This window comes from Candida pseudojiufengensis (assembly GCF_024610245.1).
Source record: "Candida pseudojiufengensis strain CBS 10847 chromosome Unknown scaffold4, whole genome shotgun sequence".
NCBI classification, from domain to species: domain Eukaryota; kingdom Fungi; phylum Ascomycota; class Pichiomycetes; order Serinales; family Debaryomycetaceae; genus Lodderomyces; species Lodderomyces pseudojiufengensis.
Genome location: NW_026261529.1, coordinates 380,825 through 395,567, shown reverse-complemented (window position 1 = coordinate 395,567; position 14,743 = coordinate 380,825). Strand labels below are relative to the sequence as shown.

The 14,743-nt window shown below is 28.5% G+C and overlaps 7 protein-coding genes across 7 annotated transcripts; 3 read left to right on the top strand and 4 right to left on the bottom strand. All coding sequences in view use genetic code 12, as the record gives it.

Annotated features, from left to right (window-relative positions):
* Positions 1 to 832: 832 nt before the first annotated feature.
* KGF55_002872 (serine/threonine/tyrosine protein kinase) lies at positions 833 to 2,014 on the top strand (the record flags this gene model as incomplete). The annotated part of the gene is made up of 1 exon (XM_051757603.1): positions 833 to 2,014. The coding sequence occupies one exon, from the start codon at positions 833 to 835 to the stop codon at positions 2,012 to 2,014; it is 1,182 nt and encodes a 393-aa protein (XP_051614313.1).
* A 61-nt stretch (positions 2,015 to 2,075) lies between these two features.
* Positions 2,076 to 3,089, bottom strand: SWD3 (Swd3p; the record flags this gene model as incomplete). Its single annotated transcript, XM_051757602.1, has 1 exon — positions 2,076 to 3,089. The coding sequence occupies one exon, from the start codon at positions 3,087 to 3,089 to the stop codon at positions 2,076 to 2,078; it is 1,014 nt and encodes a 337-aa protein (XP_051614312.1).
* Positions 3,090 to 3,209: 120 nt separating this feature from the next.
* KGF55_002870 (uncharacterized protein) lies at positions 3,210 to 3,749 on the top strand (the record flags this gene model as incomplete). The annotated part of the gene is made up of 1 exon (XM_051757601.1): positions 3,210 to 3,749. One exon carries the CDS (start codon positions 3,210 to 3,212, stop codon positions 3,747 to 3,749), a length of 540 nt encoding a protein of 179 aa, XP_051614311.1.
* Positions 3,750 to 3,808: 59 nt separating this feature from the next.
* Positions 3,809 to 5,251, bottom strand: KGF55_002869 (uncharacterized protein; the record flags this gene model as incomplete). The annotated part of the gene is made up of 1 exon (XM_051757600.1): positions 3,809 to 5,251. The coding sequence occupies one exon, from the start codon at positions 5,249 to 5,251 to the stop codon at positions 3,809 to 3,811; it is 1,443 nt and encodes a 480-aa protein (XP_051614310.1).
* A 133-nt stretch (positions 5,252 to 5,384) lies between these two features.
* KGF55_002868 (uncharacterized protein) lies at positions 5,385 to 6,617 on the top strand (the record flags this gene model as incomplete). Its single annotated transcript, XM_051757599.1, has 1 exon — positions 5,385 to 6,617. One exon carries the CDS (start codon positions 5,385 to 5,387, stop codon positions 6,615 to 6,617), a length of 1,233 nt encoding a protein of 410 aa, XP_051614309.1.
* A 14-nt stretch (positions 6,618 to 6,631) lies between these two features.
* On the bottom strand, positions 6,632 to 9,283 carry KGF55_002867 (uncharacterized protein; the record flags this gene model as incomplete). Its single annotated transcript, XM_051757598.1, has 1 exon — positions 6,632 to 9,283. The coding sequence occupies one exon, from the start codon at positions 9,281 to 9,283 to the stop codon at positions 6,632 to 6,634; it is 2,652 nt and encodes an 883-aa protein (XP_051614308.1).
* A 257-nt stretch (positions 9,284 to 9,540) lies between these two features.
* CHC1 (clathrin heavy chain) lies at positions 9,541 to 14,472 on the bottom strand (the record flags this gene model as incomplete). Its single annotated transcript, XM_051757596.1, has 1 exon — positions 9,541 to 14,472. One exon carries the CDS (start codon positions 14,470 to 14,472, stop codon positions 9,541 to 9,543), a length of 4,932 nt encoding a protein of 1,643 aa, XP_051614307.1.
* Between the last annotated feature and the right edge of the window lie 271 nt (positions 14,473 to 14,743).

Here is a 14,743-nt window from a genome sequence, read left to right as displayed (position 1 = left end):
TTTATCAAAAACTAGGTATTACACGTATAAGTATATTTTTTGACGATTTTCAGCTAAAGATAAGGCGAGACCGTTGTGGTATATTTGTTAATATTCTCTTATGAACTAATAGTTAGTTAGTAAGAGAAGTCAGCATAACTTGGTTAACCTTGAGCCACAATGCACCATTACACTCTAGACTTCGATGCTGATAATGTTGTGTTGAACGTATCATACTCCAAGAATATTAGAAATGTCATAGATAATATCGATTGAAAGCCTTGATATTAAAAGAGTGTATTAGAAATTCTTAATCTATTGTATTGTATTTTATCTGTTGATAATTAAAGAGCGACAAAAAAAAAAAATCAACACTTTAATTTTAGAAACAAAAATCGTAGTGATTAACAACACATTTTATCATTTATAATTCAAAATTTCATACATCACATTACTTTAATACCCAGTTTATAAATCAATTTAGAAAACAGTTTTTTTGATTTCTATCAATACATCCCCATAACATATCAATTGAATAGAACTTATAGGATCAATCCCATACTAATTCTATTCAAATCACAACCGCCCCACAATCATTCTTTCCTTAAAATTTTGAACCAACGTCATTGATTCATCAAAATATAACAACCATTTTATCACAATTCATCTTCGTAACGATTACACACATACATATTCAGTACCTCAATAGTTCAACATTTCAATCAATTGAGTTCATTAAGAGCATAATTAGTCACGCGTCAATATCAAATTATTAATATAATCAATTTACAACCACACCTCGATTTAGATATTCATACATAAACATAAACTAGATAAAATAGATTTTTACATAATGGTACAACCTCAGCAGTCACCTTTGACTGAATATACATTACCACAAGTGGTTAATAATAAAACATCTACAGCAAGTAGAATGACAATAAAAGAATATAAAAAAATTGGGGAAGGAGCATTCGGAACAGTGGTTGAGGCAGTTTTGAAATATGAAGATCAACCAGCTGCTACTATTGGCAATACCAACGATAATAATACCACGAATAATGGCAATGGAAATCCTATAATTAATAATGATAATCTAAATAATAATGAAAGTTGGATAGGTCCCTTTGCGATAAAAAGAGTACCTGCACAAACTGAATATAAATCAAGAGAATTGGAAATACTAAGAGTAGTTCAGCATCCAAACATAGTAAGTTTAAGATTCTTTTTTGATAAAAAATCACCAATTGATCAAAAAATTTATCAAAATTTGGTAATGGAATGTTTACCCTCAAATCTACAAAGCGAAATTAAGTTTTATCGTCAATCTAAATATACAATTCCATATCCACACATGAAAGCATATACTTTTCAGCTAGCAAGAGCAATGTTATATCTACATGGTTACGGTATAAGTCATAGAGATATCAAACCATCGAATATTTTAGTCGATCCAACGACTATACGATTGAAAATATGTGATTTTGGATCAGCCAAGAAACTAGAGCCAAATCAACCATCTGTGAGTTATATATGTTCAAGATATTATAGAGCACCTGAATTAATTGTTGGATGTTCATTATATACAACCAAAATTGATATATGGGGATTAGGATGTGTAGTTGCTGAGATGTTCTTAGGTAAACCCATATTTCAAGGTCAATCACCAGAATCACAATTGAAAGAAATTGCAAAATTATTAGGTCCACCACCAAATACATTTTTTTTCAAAAGTAATCCTCAATATCGAGGTAATATGTATACTACAAAATTATTTAGTTGTACAATTGAAGAAAGATTTAAACAAATTTTTAGTAATTCACCAATGGATGCAATAGATCTTTTGATGAAAATTTTAGTTTATGATCCAGAAGTAAGAGCAAGTCCAAGAAGAGTTTTAACTCATTCATTTTTTGCAGAATTAAAGAATAAAGATTTTAAAGTATATCCTAGAGGATCTTCTGAACCAATAGAATTAGATTTATTTAATTTTAGCGATTTTGAAAAAGAATTAATGGGACCTTATACTATATAGAAATTTTCGAACTGCTTAAATTGTATAGCTAATATATATTACAGTGTTAGATAATACCTTATTAATTTAATTCGAATATGTTGACTACTCCATTTAATCCACCTGATACTAAATATTGACCGTTATTGATTGAATCAATACTCAATATAGCATCATTATCTTGATAATTCCAAACTATGGATTTCAGCTTAATATCCCAGCATATAATTCCATCTTTATCACTACCACTAACAATCAAATTCTTACCGTCATTACTTATGATAAACCTCAGTTCACAATTATATTTCTCACAAATTGGTTTACCATCAACTCCAACAAAAGTTTTAACAACCTTGTTATCCATATAATTCCACAACCTGATTTTTCCATCTAAATTAGTACTCAAAATGTACTTCCCATTAGGTGATATGCTAACATTAGCTACGGGAAAATTTTGTAAATCTTTAGTAGATAATGAACTAGTTGCTGTTCCGTGAGATGTAGACGTAGTAAGTGTTTTCAAACATTGGAAACTTTCTAAATCAAATAATCTTATTAATCCATCATAGGATGCACTGATTATAATCGAATTATCTGGAGTTAAAACTAGACTTGATATAGGATCTGAATGTGCAGCCAAAGTTGTCAAAATCTTCCCTGATATTATATCCCAAATCGTAATTGTTTCATCAGCTGATCCACTAATTAGTAAATTTCCTTTGTTATTAAATTGTATGGTTGTTATATGATAAGTGTGTTTTCTAAAAATTTTTAAACATTGAGAGGTTGAAGATGATGAATTTCTTGTTTGAAACAGCCAAATTCGTATAGTCAAATCATCTGAACATGATGCTATTATATTTGAGTTTATAGGTGAAAATTTAATATCTGATATTCCCTTGGAATGTCCAGTTAATTCTGTTATTAGTTTGTAGGTGTTAAAGTCATAAACTTTGATCTTATTTAATGTAGCAAGTGCTACGTATTGATTATCTGGAGATATTCGTATTGATGTTATTGGATTGGTTTCATCAAATGAGTGTTTTAATCTATATAATTCCTCTGTTTTGGGTGGATGATCAATTGTCATACCCATGTCATTGTTAAGTGTTTAGATCTTTGAAATACTACTTCAAATTTAGAGCACAAAAAAATATTATTATTGGCAAATATCACCAACTTTAATTACAACTATATCAACGACACTCATAATACAATGGAGAACCAAACGAGCAACTTGTTCAAATTTAACATTTCACAGTTGCGATTACCTAAATCCGCCAAATTAAGATCATTTGGAATATATTTAGCTGGTGGATTATTCGCAATTGGATTTTGGTCTTTAATTGATTCAGCAATCTATAGTAAAACAATAAATGCTTCAGATGTTCATGTAACATTCATTGATTGGATCCCATTTATATGTTCATCATTGGGGATGTTAATTGTGAACTCAATTGAGAAAAACAATTTAATGAATAATAATCAACAAGGTGGTGGAGTATTTAATGATGAACATAATTATATATGGGCAGCAAGAGTGATATTGTTTTTAGGGTTTAGTTTATTAGCTGGTGGATTAGCCGGTAGTTTTATGGTTTTCATCTTGAAATATTTGATGAAACATTATACTTTCCCAACATTAGGAATGGGGGTATCGAATATCGTTGGTAATGGATGTGTCATGTTGAGTTGCATTGTTTTATGGTTATCTCAAAATATTGAAGATGAATATAGTTATAGCTTAGCTTTATAATAAATGAGAAGAAGAAAAGTGCAGAGAGGCTATGTTGTAAATATTGTTTACTTGAATGTTTATTCTTTCATTCTTTGTATCCATGAGTCCATTAAACTTCGCTCTATCTCGTCAAATCTATTCATTGTCGATGGATTCACAAGTGTATGTGAGCTAGTGGTAAAGTTCAAGTTGTCTTGCCGTATTGACGGTTTTGACGGTAGAATTTGTTTAGTAAGTTCATAGTTTTTGTTCTTCGTCAATTCTTTGATAAGTGTCTTTAAATATTGAAATGCAACAACTTCACCATCGTCATTTTTAGTCAAAAGGCGCATTATGTTTTCGTTTAATTCGTTTATATTTGACCTATGATCTTTTGCCAGATTGCACCGTCTCAATACCTTCTCTGATACTTTAATCAATATTTGTTGAAACTGGTGATCAAGATTAGACAGGCCTTTGTTCGGCGATGGTGTTCCATTTGTGTCGTTACCATCTGTACTATGACTGATCATGCTGATATCAAAATTGACTTGTTGGTGGTCATCTTTCATAGTCTTCCACTTCTCTTGATTTCTTTGTATTTCAGTGGACGCATAATAATCTTTATAATCATCAGATGATTTGTTCTTTGAATCGTGTAATAGCTTTTTGGTGATCAATTTTTTGATTGACTTTGAACCATCTTCAATTTTTTGAGTAATGAATTTATGCTTTAATAATTTTTTAGCATTGGATCTTAAATTAGTATCCTCAACAAAACATAAACTCAAAAAGTCTCGAAATGTTTCAGATACTTCTAAGTTTTTTAAATCTATCATTCTGATGAAATCTCCGTTGGTTTGACATTTTGAAATTAATCTTAATGCTTTCATTGGTGGATTTGAATCCTGTAAAGGGGGTTTTCCATGAAACATCTCATAACAACAACAACCTAATGACCAAATATCAGCTTTATATCCATGACCACCACTTGAATTCAAAATCACTTCTGGCGCCATCCAATACGGAGTTCCCACTGTTGTGTTTCTTTTGGAAAAATTTGAATTCAACTGGGCACTTACTCCAAAATCAGTAAGTTTTATATGACCTTGCTTGTTGACCAAAATATTCTGACTTTTCAAATCTCTATGAATTTTCCCTTGACTATGCAAATATGATAACGCTGATAATACATTCTTTGTGATATATGCAATGGTTTTTTCATCTTTAATTCCTGTGCCTCCAGTTGCTTTAAGTAATTCAAAAACTGATCCACCATCGACAAATTCCATTACCACCCATAGCTTATAGTTTTTGACAAAGGAACCATAATAAGTAGTAATTTGTGGAGAATTGCACTCACTTAATATTTGAATTTCTTTATTTATCTCGATTAGATCTGTTGTATCTTGTTCCAAATCAATTTGTTTTATTGCAACTTCTTTTTGAGTTTTAGTTATTATCCCTCTATACACCACTCCAAATCCACCTCTACCGATTTCATCATATACTTCCAATTCATCTGTCGAGTTGACTCGCATAAAACTATGTTTGAAGTATTGTTTCAACTAGAAACCTCAAAAAACGAAGTGAAATAAAAACACAAACAAACCAAATAACTTATGTTTTGATTGCGAAATTTCAATTGTTTTAGAATTTAAATCATCTGCTCCAATGTTGCCACGAAATATACAACCACTACCGAGAATACTACGATGTTTTAAAGATTTGAATAACAATTTACTGATACTACGGCATCCTACTAGGCTGACAAGATTTGTTTCTACAAAACCACAACATTTTAAAAAACAAAAGGACTCATTTGATGATCTATTTATATCCAAAACCCTTTCTTCGACAAAGTATCAAGATGATGAATTGATAAAATGTACAATATTTGATGAAAATGGAGTAATGATCCATCATGGTAAAGAAATTGCTAAATCACAATTCATGAAACAGTATAACTTAATTCCTAGGGATTTTAGAAAAATTTCAAAACATACTACAGTACTGGGTAGTAAAAATCCGAGTTTAATGATGCATAATATTGAACTTGTCCCAAGTTTAGTTACTAGAAAGAATTGCATAATGCTAAATTTGTCAAATGTTCGAGCGTTAATAAATAAGGATAAAGTTACATTATTTGATTCACATTCATTCACGAGAAGTGAAAGTCATACTCAACTGCAATTTTTGAAACAATTATCTGATAATTTGAAAAAAAGAGATGAAAACCATGTTCATGACGAGTATTATGAGTTCAAGGCTTTGGAGACAATATTAATTCACGTCATTGCAAATCTAACTACTGAAATGAAAGTACATAAAACTATAGTGACTAATGTTTTGAGTGGATTAGATGAAAGTATAGAAAGATTCAAATTACGGTATTTATTGATTCAACTGAAAAAATTGGCACAATTTCAACAAAAAGTTACGTTGATACGGGATTTATTGGAAGACGTTTTAGAAAGAGATGATGAATTAAATGATTTATATTTAACTGATCCAAGGACTGGAACAAATCATGAAGAAATCGAGATGTTACTAGAATCGTATTACAAGACAGCTGATGAAATTGTGCAAACGGTTGACAATTTGAGGTCTCAAATTAAGACCACAGAAGAAATAATAAATATTGTGCTAGATTCAAATAGAAATGAATTGATGTTGCTAGGTTTAAAATTTTCCACTGGTTTGTTATCAATGGGTGTAGCATTATATTTTGCAGCTTTATACGGTATGAATTTAGAAAACTTCATAGAGGAATCCGACGGTGGATTTGAGTTTATCATTTTAGTTTCAATGTTATCGTTAGCTGGATTGTTATTTGTTAGCGTCAAGCAATTGAAAAAAGTTGAAAAGATTACTATGACTAATTTTAAAGGAGGAAGGAATAGATAAAGTTGTATTTATACTTAATTAGACTGTTCAAATTTAACATCTAACATTGGCCCTCGATTACTTGCACTTCTTGGTCTGTTTTTTATTTCTTCACTAAACTCTTTTTGTTGATGTTTTGGTGAACCTTGTGGCGATGGAATTGGAGTTGATTTTGTTTTGAAAGGTCTTAAAGAAAATGTATCAGCGCTTAATGGTTTTGGTGTCTTCAAGTCATGTTTTTCCTGTTTCAATGCTTTCGAATTTGGCGTTGAAATTGAGTCTTTTAATTCGTCATCCCCAGCAGTGACTGTAACTTGAATTTTTTCAGGTGGTGGAGACAATTGTTTTGAACTTGGAGATGGGAAAGTTAATTTTTTGGTTGGAATACCAGTTTTTCTTTCAGCTTCTTTCTTCTTCCTATAATTCACTTCGTGTTCAATCAACGTATTGAACAACTGTTTCCTCGACAGTAGTTTCAACAAATCTTTTAAAATAATATTATATTCCTCTATAGGTGGTTTAAACCCTGTTGATTTTTTGGTTGGCGGAGGTCTCATTATTATATGCACAAAAGGCAATGATCCAATTTTATTCATCAGATTTAATTCTTCAGAGACCAGCTCTATTGATTTTTCTTCTTCGTTTAATTTCTCATTCAAATCATCTGACAACCCATACCCGAGAAACTTACCTAATTCAAAAACGTCACAAATGTGCTCCAAGATGCAAAGTAAGGAAGCCAAATTACTTCTCGGTATAGACGAAAGATGTTTTATTATATCTTCACTTGATTTCGAGCCATCTTTATAACTCTTTAAAATTAAATCATAAACCATAAAGGGGATAATTGAATCTTTAATTTCTAGTAACCATGATTTAAGAAAGTTTACAATCTCATCAATTTTTTTCTTTTGGAAATGTTCCAAAACTTCGTTTATGAAAGACTCTTGAAGATTAGCAGTACCAGCCAAAACATCTAGCTCATTTGGAACATGATCTGCAACTATTTGTGTTAGCTCTTGTTTTATTGTCCATGCTGATTGAAAATTTAATGGTTGCAACCACGCTAGTTTTAAATCAGAGCCCTTGTCATCTAATATTTGAATTAAGCTGTAAAGTAATACTGGGACAGATGCTATACTTAAAACATCATCATCTTCTCCATCGTTTAATTGATATTTCAATACTTGCAATGGTATATCATTATAGATGTTAAATTGATTGATCAAAGTTTGAGGTAGTTCATTATCGCTTGTTAGAGCTACATAAATCCCCGAGCTCACTGACTCCAATTTTAATGCAAAGTCATACTCATAATTTTCTTTTGTTTTCAAAGATGATAAACTTTTAGAAGCTTCATTAATTTTTTTAATTTGATCATGATGAAATTTTGATATTATTTCTGATAGTTTAGATGAACTATTATATATAATATGAATTTTCATTTTTTCAAATTTTTCCAAATACTTTGATAATTCATCATAACCAATTTCAAAAAAATATTTTAGTTCTTGAGTTTCCAATAGTAGATTTTTGTATTGATCTAATGTATCCGATATTACTTCATCATGATTTGTTTTCATTATTGAGCTTCTCATACTATTGAACATCGCACTAAATTTTGTAGAGGTCTCGGACATATCTTGAATGAATTTTGTTTGTGGAGATGTAATTTTATTTGGTGTATTTTCTTTTGATTTGACGGATGAATTTTTTATTGGTGTAGAAGGTGATTGCTCGTTTGGTATGTTTTGAGAAATGTAGTCAGCTAGGTCTGACCATTCAAACCAAACTCCCTCACTCTTGAATTTCTTTTGAAATATACTCGTAGGTGTAATTAGTTTTAAGTCAATTAATGACTGACCAAATTTTTCAAAATTTGATCTAGACGGTTTTAAACCCTTAATTCTCAACTTTGTCAAGACATCACATAATGATTCACTTGCAAATATGTCTATTTTGTAACCAGGTATAGGTATCTTTCTCTTAATAGTGGGAGTTTTGCCCATCAATTGAGATATGGTCTGTTGCAATTCTTGCTCGGTTTCAAAAACAGCTGTACCAATATTCAAAGGAAATTGAAATTCCACATCCTGCTTTTGAATCTTTTCTTCTTCAAAATCATCATCAGCATATGACTCTTCATCACTATAATCAATTTCTTCTTCATGTCGCTGTGTTTTTATGGGATCATTATATTTTGAACCTTGAGTTTCGGCAAATTCTTTTAATCTCAACTGATCGAAATATTTATTTTTTAATTTCTTTAGCTTTTCAATTGAGTCAATATATTGATCATAGATTTCTTCTAATCTAGAGATTTCTTTTTTAATTTTGGGTTCGTGATGTTTTAAATACATAGTAACATCATCTAATACAAATTTATCAATGGCTGAAGCTAACTGTAGTAAAATATTTGACTCAACCAACATTTCATTTTTAAAAATTTCAATGCATTTACTATAATTTGGCAAATCCTTATCAACTCGTTTCAATACTTCACCATTGTGTATATCCCTACTATTTTTACTTAAAAACTCACTATTTGAATGATAGTATTTTAAGTAATTGAATACTAATTTTCTAAAATCATGTAATTCTGTAATTGACTTCAAGGATTGAGTCTCCAATTTCTTCAAACCAGTGATGAAATCAGCCGACCATACTGAGTTCGCAAATGATTGCATTTATCAAGATGGTTATTTACCACAACTATTGTTTTTCAAATTTGTTTGGTGGTGTATGAATACTCAATTCGTCTTGATGATTTTGTTTACATATTTTCACATAACAACGCGCTAAAATTTATAAAGAGTAAATCAGTACAATTGAATTAATTAACTTAACAACATTCTTTTAAAAGGTAAAAATCAAACTAACGAAATAATACTAATATTATGTAAATATACAAAATTTTCAACGTCTTCTATCTTTTTCTCCTTCTTCAAAATCCAATCATTAATTTAGCTCCACCATTTTCTTCTTCACCTTGATTTTCAGCATTTCTTCTTTTTTCTAAATCATCATAAACTTGATTTAATTTTTTTTGATTTTCATAAATAATTGAAATTTCATATGGTTTTATAAAATTACCTAAATTATGTAACCAAGATAATTCAACAATATAATCATTTGCAATTAATTCATATGATGTATATAAAAGTGCAACAAAACATTCATGATTACCTGTTTCAACAAAATAATCTATTGTTTCATGAGCAATTTTTTGAGATTTTGATTGTGCAACTACTGATAATAAATCTGACCATAATTTATCAGCTTTTAAAATTGATATAGCTTTATTATATTTTTTCTCTTTTGCAAATAATGTTGCTGCAATTTGTCTAAAAAATATTAAATCATGTTTTTCTAATCTTTCAGCTAAATCTAATTTATTAAATCTATTATTTGATTCATTTTCAATTGATGATCTTAAAGCTTTATAATCTTCTTCTTCAATTAATAAATCATGATAAGCTGAATTAACAACACTATTATTTTTTTCTAATACTGAAATTAAAAATGGTTTAATCATTGGTAGGTTATCTGATTTTACAAACATTCTAACAACTCTTGGTAAATCTAATTTTGGAGTTAAAACTGATAATAAATCAACTAATAAATTTGGTTGTTCATTAATATAAAATTGAATAGCTTTATAATAAATTTCTAAATTTGGAGCTTTAACAATAATTTCTTTAAATGAACTATGATCAAAACAAGTTTCTGATTTTTCAATCATTGTTAATGCAGCATTATCCCATTCTTCATAATGACAATAAAGGAAAATTAATTCTGGATATAAATGAGCAGTTTCACAAGCTGTTAAAACTTTTGGAATATTTATTCTTGACCAAAATAATTTTAAATGTTCCATTACTTTTTCTGGACTATATTTTGAATATAATATAGCTAATTCAGTAAACATACCCATATGAGCTCTTTCTAATCCTAAACCACTTTCAAATAATGCAATTAATTCATTAAAATATCCATTGTATTCATAAGTTTTTACTAATTCTGGTAATTCTTCTGCATCAACAATTAAATTTAAACCACAAATTTGAGCTAATCTAAATTCTTTATTTTCAATACATGCATTATTAACTTGTTTCCAAACTTCTGTATTTGAAGCTTTTCTTGCACAATCAACTGCTGCTTGATAATCACCAAGATAAACTAATGTAGTTGCTAATTTTGAATATTTTGAAACATTAGCATATAAAATTTTAGCTCCTTTATAATTTTTAGATTCAAATAATTTATCACCAATAGTTTCTAAATCTGCAACATTTGATGAAGATACAAATTTTTCCATATCATTTAATTTATCTAATGTAGCATAAGCATTAATAAAAGCCCCATCAATAATTGGTTCTCTTAAAGTTTCTCTTGCCATTTCTAAAAATGGTAATAATTCTTCTTCTTTACCTGCATGTTCAGCAATTTCAATAACTTGTTCATAATTTTCAGGATTTTTAGATTTAACATATGAATCAATTGCTTCTGGTATCCTTAAACCATCTAATTGTGCAGTACCTAATTGATACCATAATTCTGAAGTATCATACTTTTCAGCATATTGTTCAGCTCTATCTAATGAAACAATATCTTCAACTAAAACTTTCATTGCTTCTGATCTTAAACCAAATTTATCATAAACTTCAAATGCTTCTTCATTAAGACCATTTTCAATACATAATGGTGCAATTTCATTTGGATCAAATTTATCTAATTTTTCAATATAATTTGAAACTTTTGATGAATCAGCTTTTATAGCAGTAAGTATCATAAGACCTTGTAATGATGAATTTTCACTAAATGCTGATGGTTCTAAAATGATTTTTTCTAATAATTCCATTAATTCTTCTTGTAAATCATTATCCATAAATGCTTTTACAGTAATTGAAATTGGTTCTGGATCATCTAATTCTGGAATACCAGTTGAAATAATTTGATCAACTAATTGTCTTCTATGAATATTATCTGAAGTTAAAACAGTACTCCATAAATCAAGATCAGATTTTTGTAATAAATATCTTGCTTGATATTTATACATCTTATTTTCATTTGTTATATTAATTAATTGTTCATCATTTCCTCCTTTTGAATAACAAATATAAGCTAAATATGGATCTCTTTTTTCACAATATTTACCAACTACTAAAGTATCATATTGATTATTTTCTTGTAAAAATTTTTCTGGTGAATTATTTGAATCAATATAAATTTTAGCTAAAGTATTAAAAACTTCCTGATCACTTGAACCACCTTCTAATGTCTTTTCTAAATATGGTAATAAAATTTTTAATCTATTTCTTTTTTCAACTTCTTCAACTAATTCTTTTATTGGAACTCTACCTAATACAGACATTAATAAATTTTTAATTATAGCTTCATCACAATCAACATCTAATAATCCAGCAACAACTTGTGGTGTGTTACTTGGATTAACTGATTGAACATATACTTCAATGAATTTGAAATGTTGATTTTTGTATAAATATAATATTAAATCATGAATGAAATTAAATCTATCGCAAACAATAACTAATGGTAATTGATCATCTAATTTAGCTTCTTTCAAGAAATTTTTAACTTTTTCACCATTATAAACATTATTATCTCTAACAATTCTTTCAATTTCTTTAGTTTGACCTGCTTTTGCAGCTGCTTGGATATATTTAAAAACAACATCTGGATCTTGAGTTAAATTAACAATTGAACTTAAATAATAATATAATCCTTCATTACATTTATATTCTTCAAATAATTTAATTAATTTTTTTGCACCAATTAAATCTGAATATTTTGTTGCAACTTGAATTATAACTTGTAAATTTTGTTGTAAATTATGACTAAATAATTCTTTTAAACAAGCTATTGATTGATCTACATTTAATTGACCAAAATATGAAACTAACCAATCATTTGGTAAAACATTTGTATGTATAATCACTCTTTTAATATCTTTTAAATCATCATAATGTTCTAAAGCTCTTTGAAATAATCCTGATTTTTCAGCTAATTTACCAATAGTTGGTTTATCATAATGACTAAACATTTGATTACCTAATATAGCATCTGCAACTTGTGGAGCATGTAATAAATTAATTTCTAAAACTTTTGTTTGTAAATGACCTTCTGCAGGTGTATCATTTTTTAACGCATCTAATAAAAATGCAGTACCTTGTTGAATATAATTTTGTGAAAAAAATAAATCAGCAATTTGTTCAATATTTAAATTTGAATCTCCAGCTAATAATGAAGTAGCAAATTCACTTGCTTTATCAGGATTAACACGAACTAAATTTTGTATTAAATTTGTATAATCTGGATGATAATCAACTTTTTCACAATATGGTAATATCTTATCAAATTGTCCTAATTCAGCTAAACTTGAGACAACTTTAACATGTATATGAGCCCTTATATATACTGCTAATGCTAATGCTGTATCATAAGATTTTACAATATCTCCTAATTCTTCTGAAGAAGTTAATTTATCTTCTTTTAACCATTTTTCAAATAATGGTTTACGATCTTGTTGCAATACTGGTTTAGCTAATTCAATAGATTCATATTTATTTAAAGTGCCCTTATCTAATAAAGTTGAAAAATATTGTAAAATTGGAGAAATTTGACCTGGTTGAGGAGTAATATGTTTTAATTTATTAATTGTATCTTGAGTACGTAATTGTTCAGATGATGCAGCAACTTTAGCAGCATTAGTATAATCACCTTGATTTAAATAAGTTTGAAATTGTTGATTAAATAAATTTTCAGCACCTGGGAATCCACCTCTTGATGATAATGCTAAAGCTAAAGGTACATTAGATAATTTATCTAATACATATGGAATAATTTTTTCTCTACTAATTTCAACACTTAATACTTGACCAGTTTTATTTATAGTTAATAATCCTTTTCCATCATTAAAACTTGTTGCTGTAAATACTGGATCAGATGTGATTCTATTAACAAATAAATTCGCACCAGTTTCCATATCATATAAATGAATGAAACCATATTTTGTAAGAATATAAATAATACCATATTGATTTGAAGCTTGTAAACTAATTGGAAAATCATTACTTGCATCTGGTGGGAAAAAAATATCAACAACTTTTTTTTGAAATTGGGGATTACCATCAACATGATCAATTTCAATTATATGCATACTACCTTGACCAGAAGCATTTTTATTACCAACGATAAATACTTTTGTTGGTTGTATAGATCCATTTAAAGTTAATGAAGCAAATTTACAAACATGACCATCAATAGGTTGTGATACATTTCTTGCTTTTGAATATAATTGAATATGACCTGCTATTCTACCATCTTCTTGTGCAATACCAGTAACTGCAAACCAATTTAAATCAGGTTCAGCAACAAAATTAATAATTTGAGAATTATTTAATTTTTGATGTCTATCTGTTAATTTTATTGGTCCATCATTTGTACCATCAAATACATTCCAATAATAAATTGATGATTGAGTAACTAAACCTAAATGTTGATCATCAAGCCATTTCCAAAATATAACTGGTTCATTCATTGTATATGCTTTTAATCTTTGTTTTGTACCTAAATTAAAAATTTGTAAAGTTGTACCATTTGCTCTTAAACTAATAACAAATTCTTTTGGATGCATAATTGCATTATCCGCAGTCATATTTTTTCTAGTTGGTTGATTATTTAAATTTTGTAAATCAACAATGGCAACTGAATTACCTTGAGGACCTGATTCACGAGAACATATATATCTATCTGATTCTAATGTGGTTGATTTGAAATCTAATGATTGTTGAGGAATACCCCAATCAGTTAATTGAGTTACCTCCGTGAAATCAATTGGTATATCTGACAGCATTATTATTGAATTTTGACTGATTTAATTTAGATAAGTAATATGATTAAATTAAAACAAACTTTGATCTTCCTTCTTCTCTAAACCCTATACCTATCAATTTTTTACTTTTATAATAATTATTCTTAATCCAATTGTTATTCTTCTTCCTAAATTATTCTTAGTTTTAATTGAGTTTGTTTGCTGTTTCTTATTAAAAAGGCTAAATGTTGGTTGTCAAAATTGTTGTTCAATTTTTCAACGTATTCTCTCTCACTATCAATTTTCTGTCGTT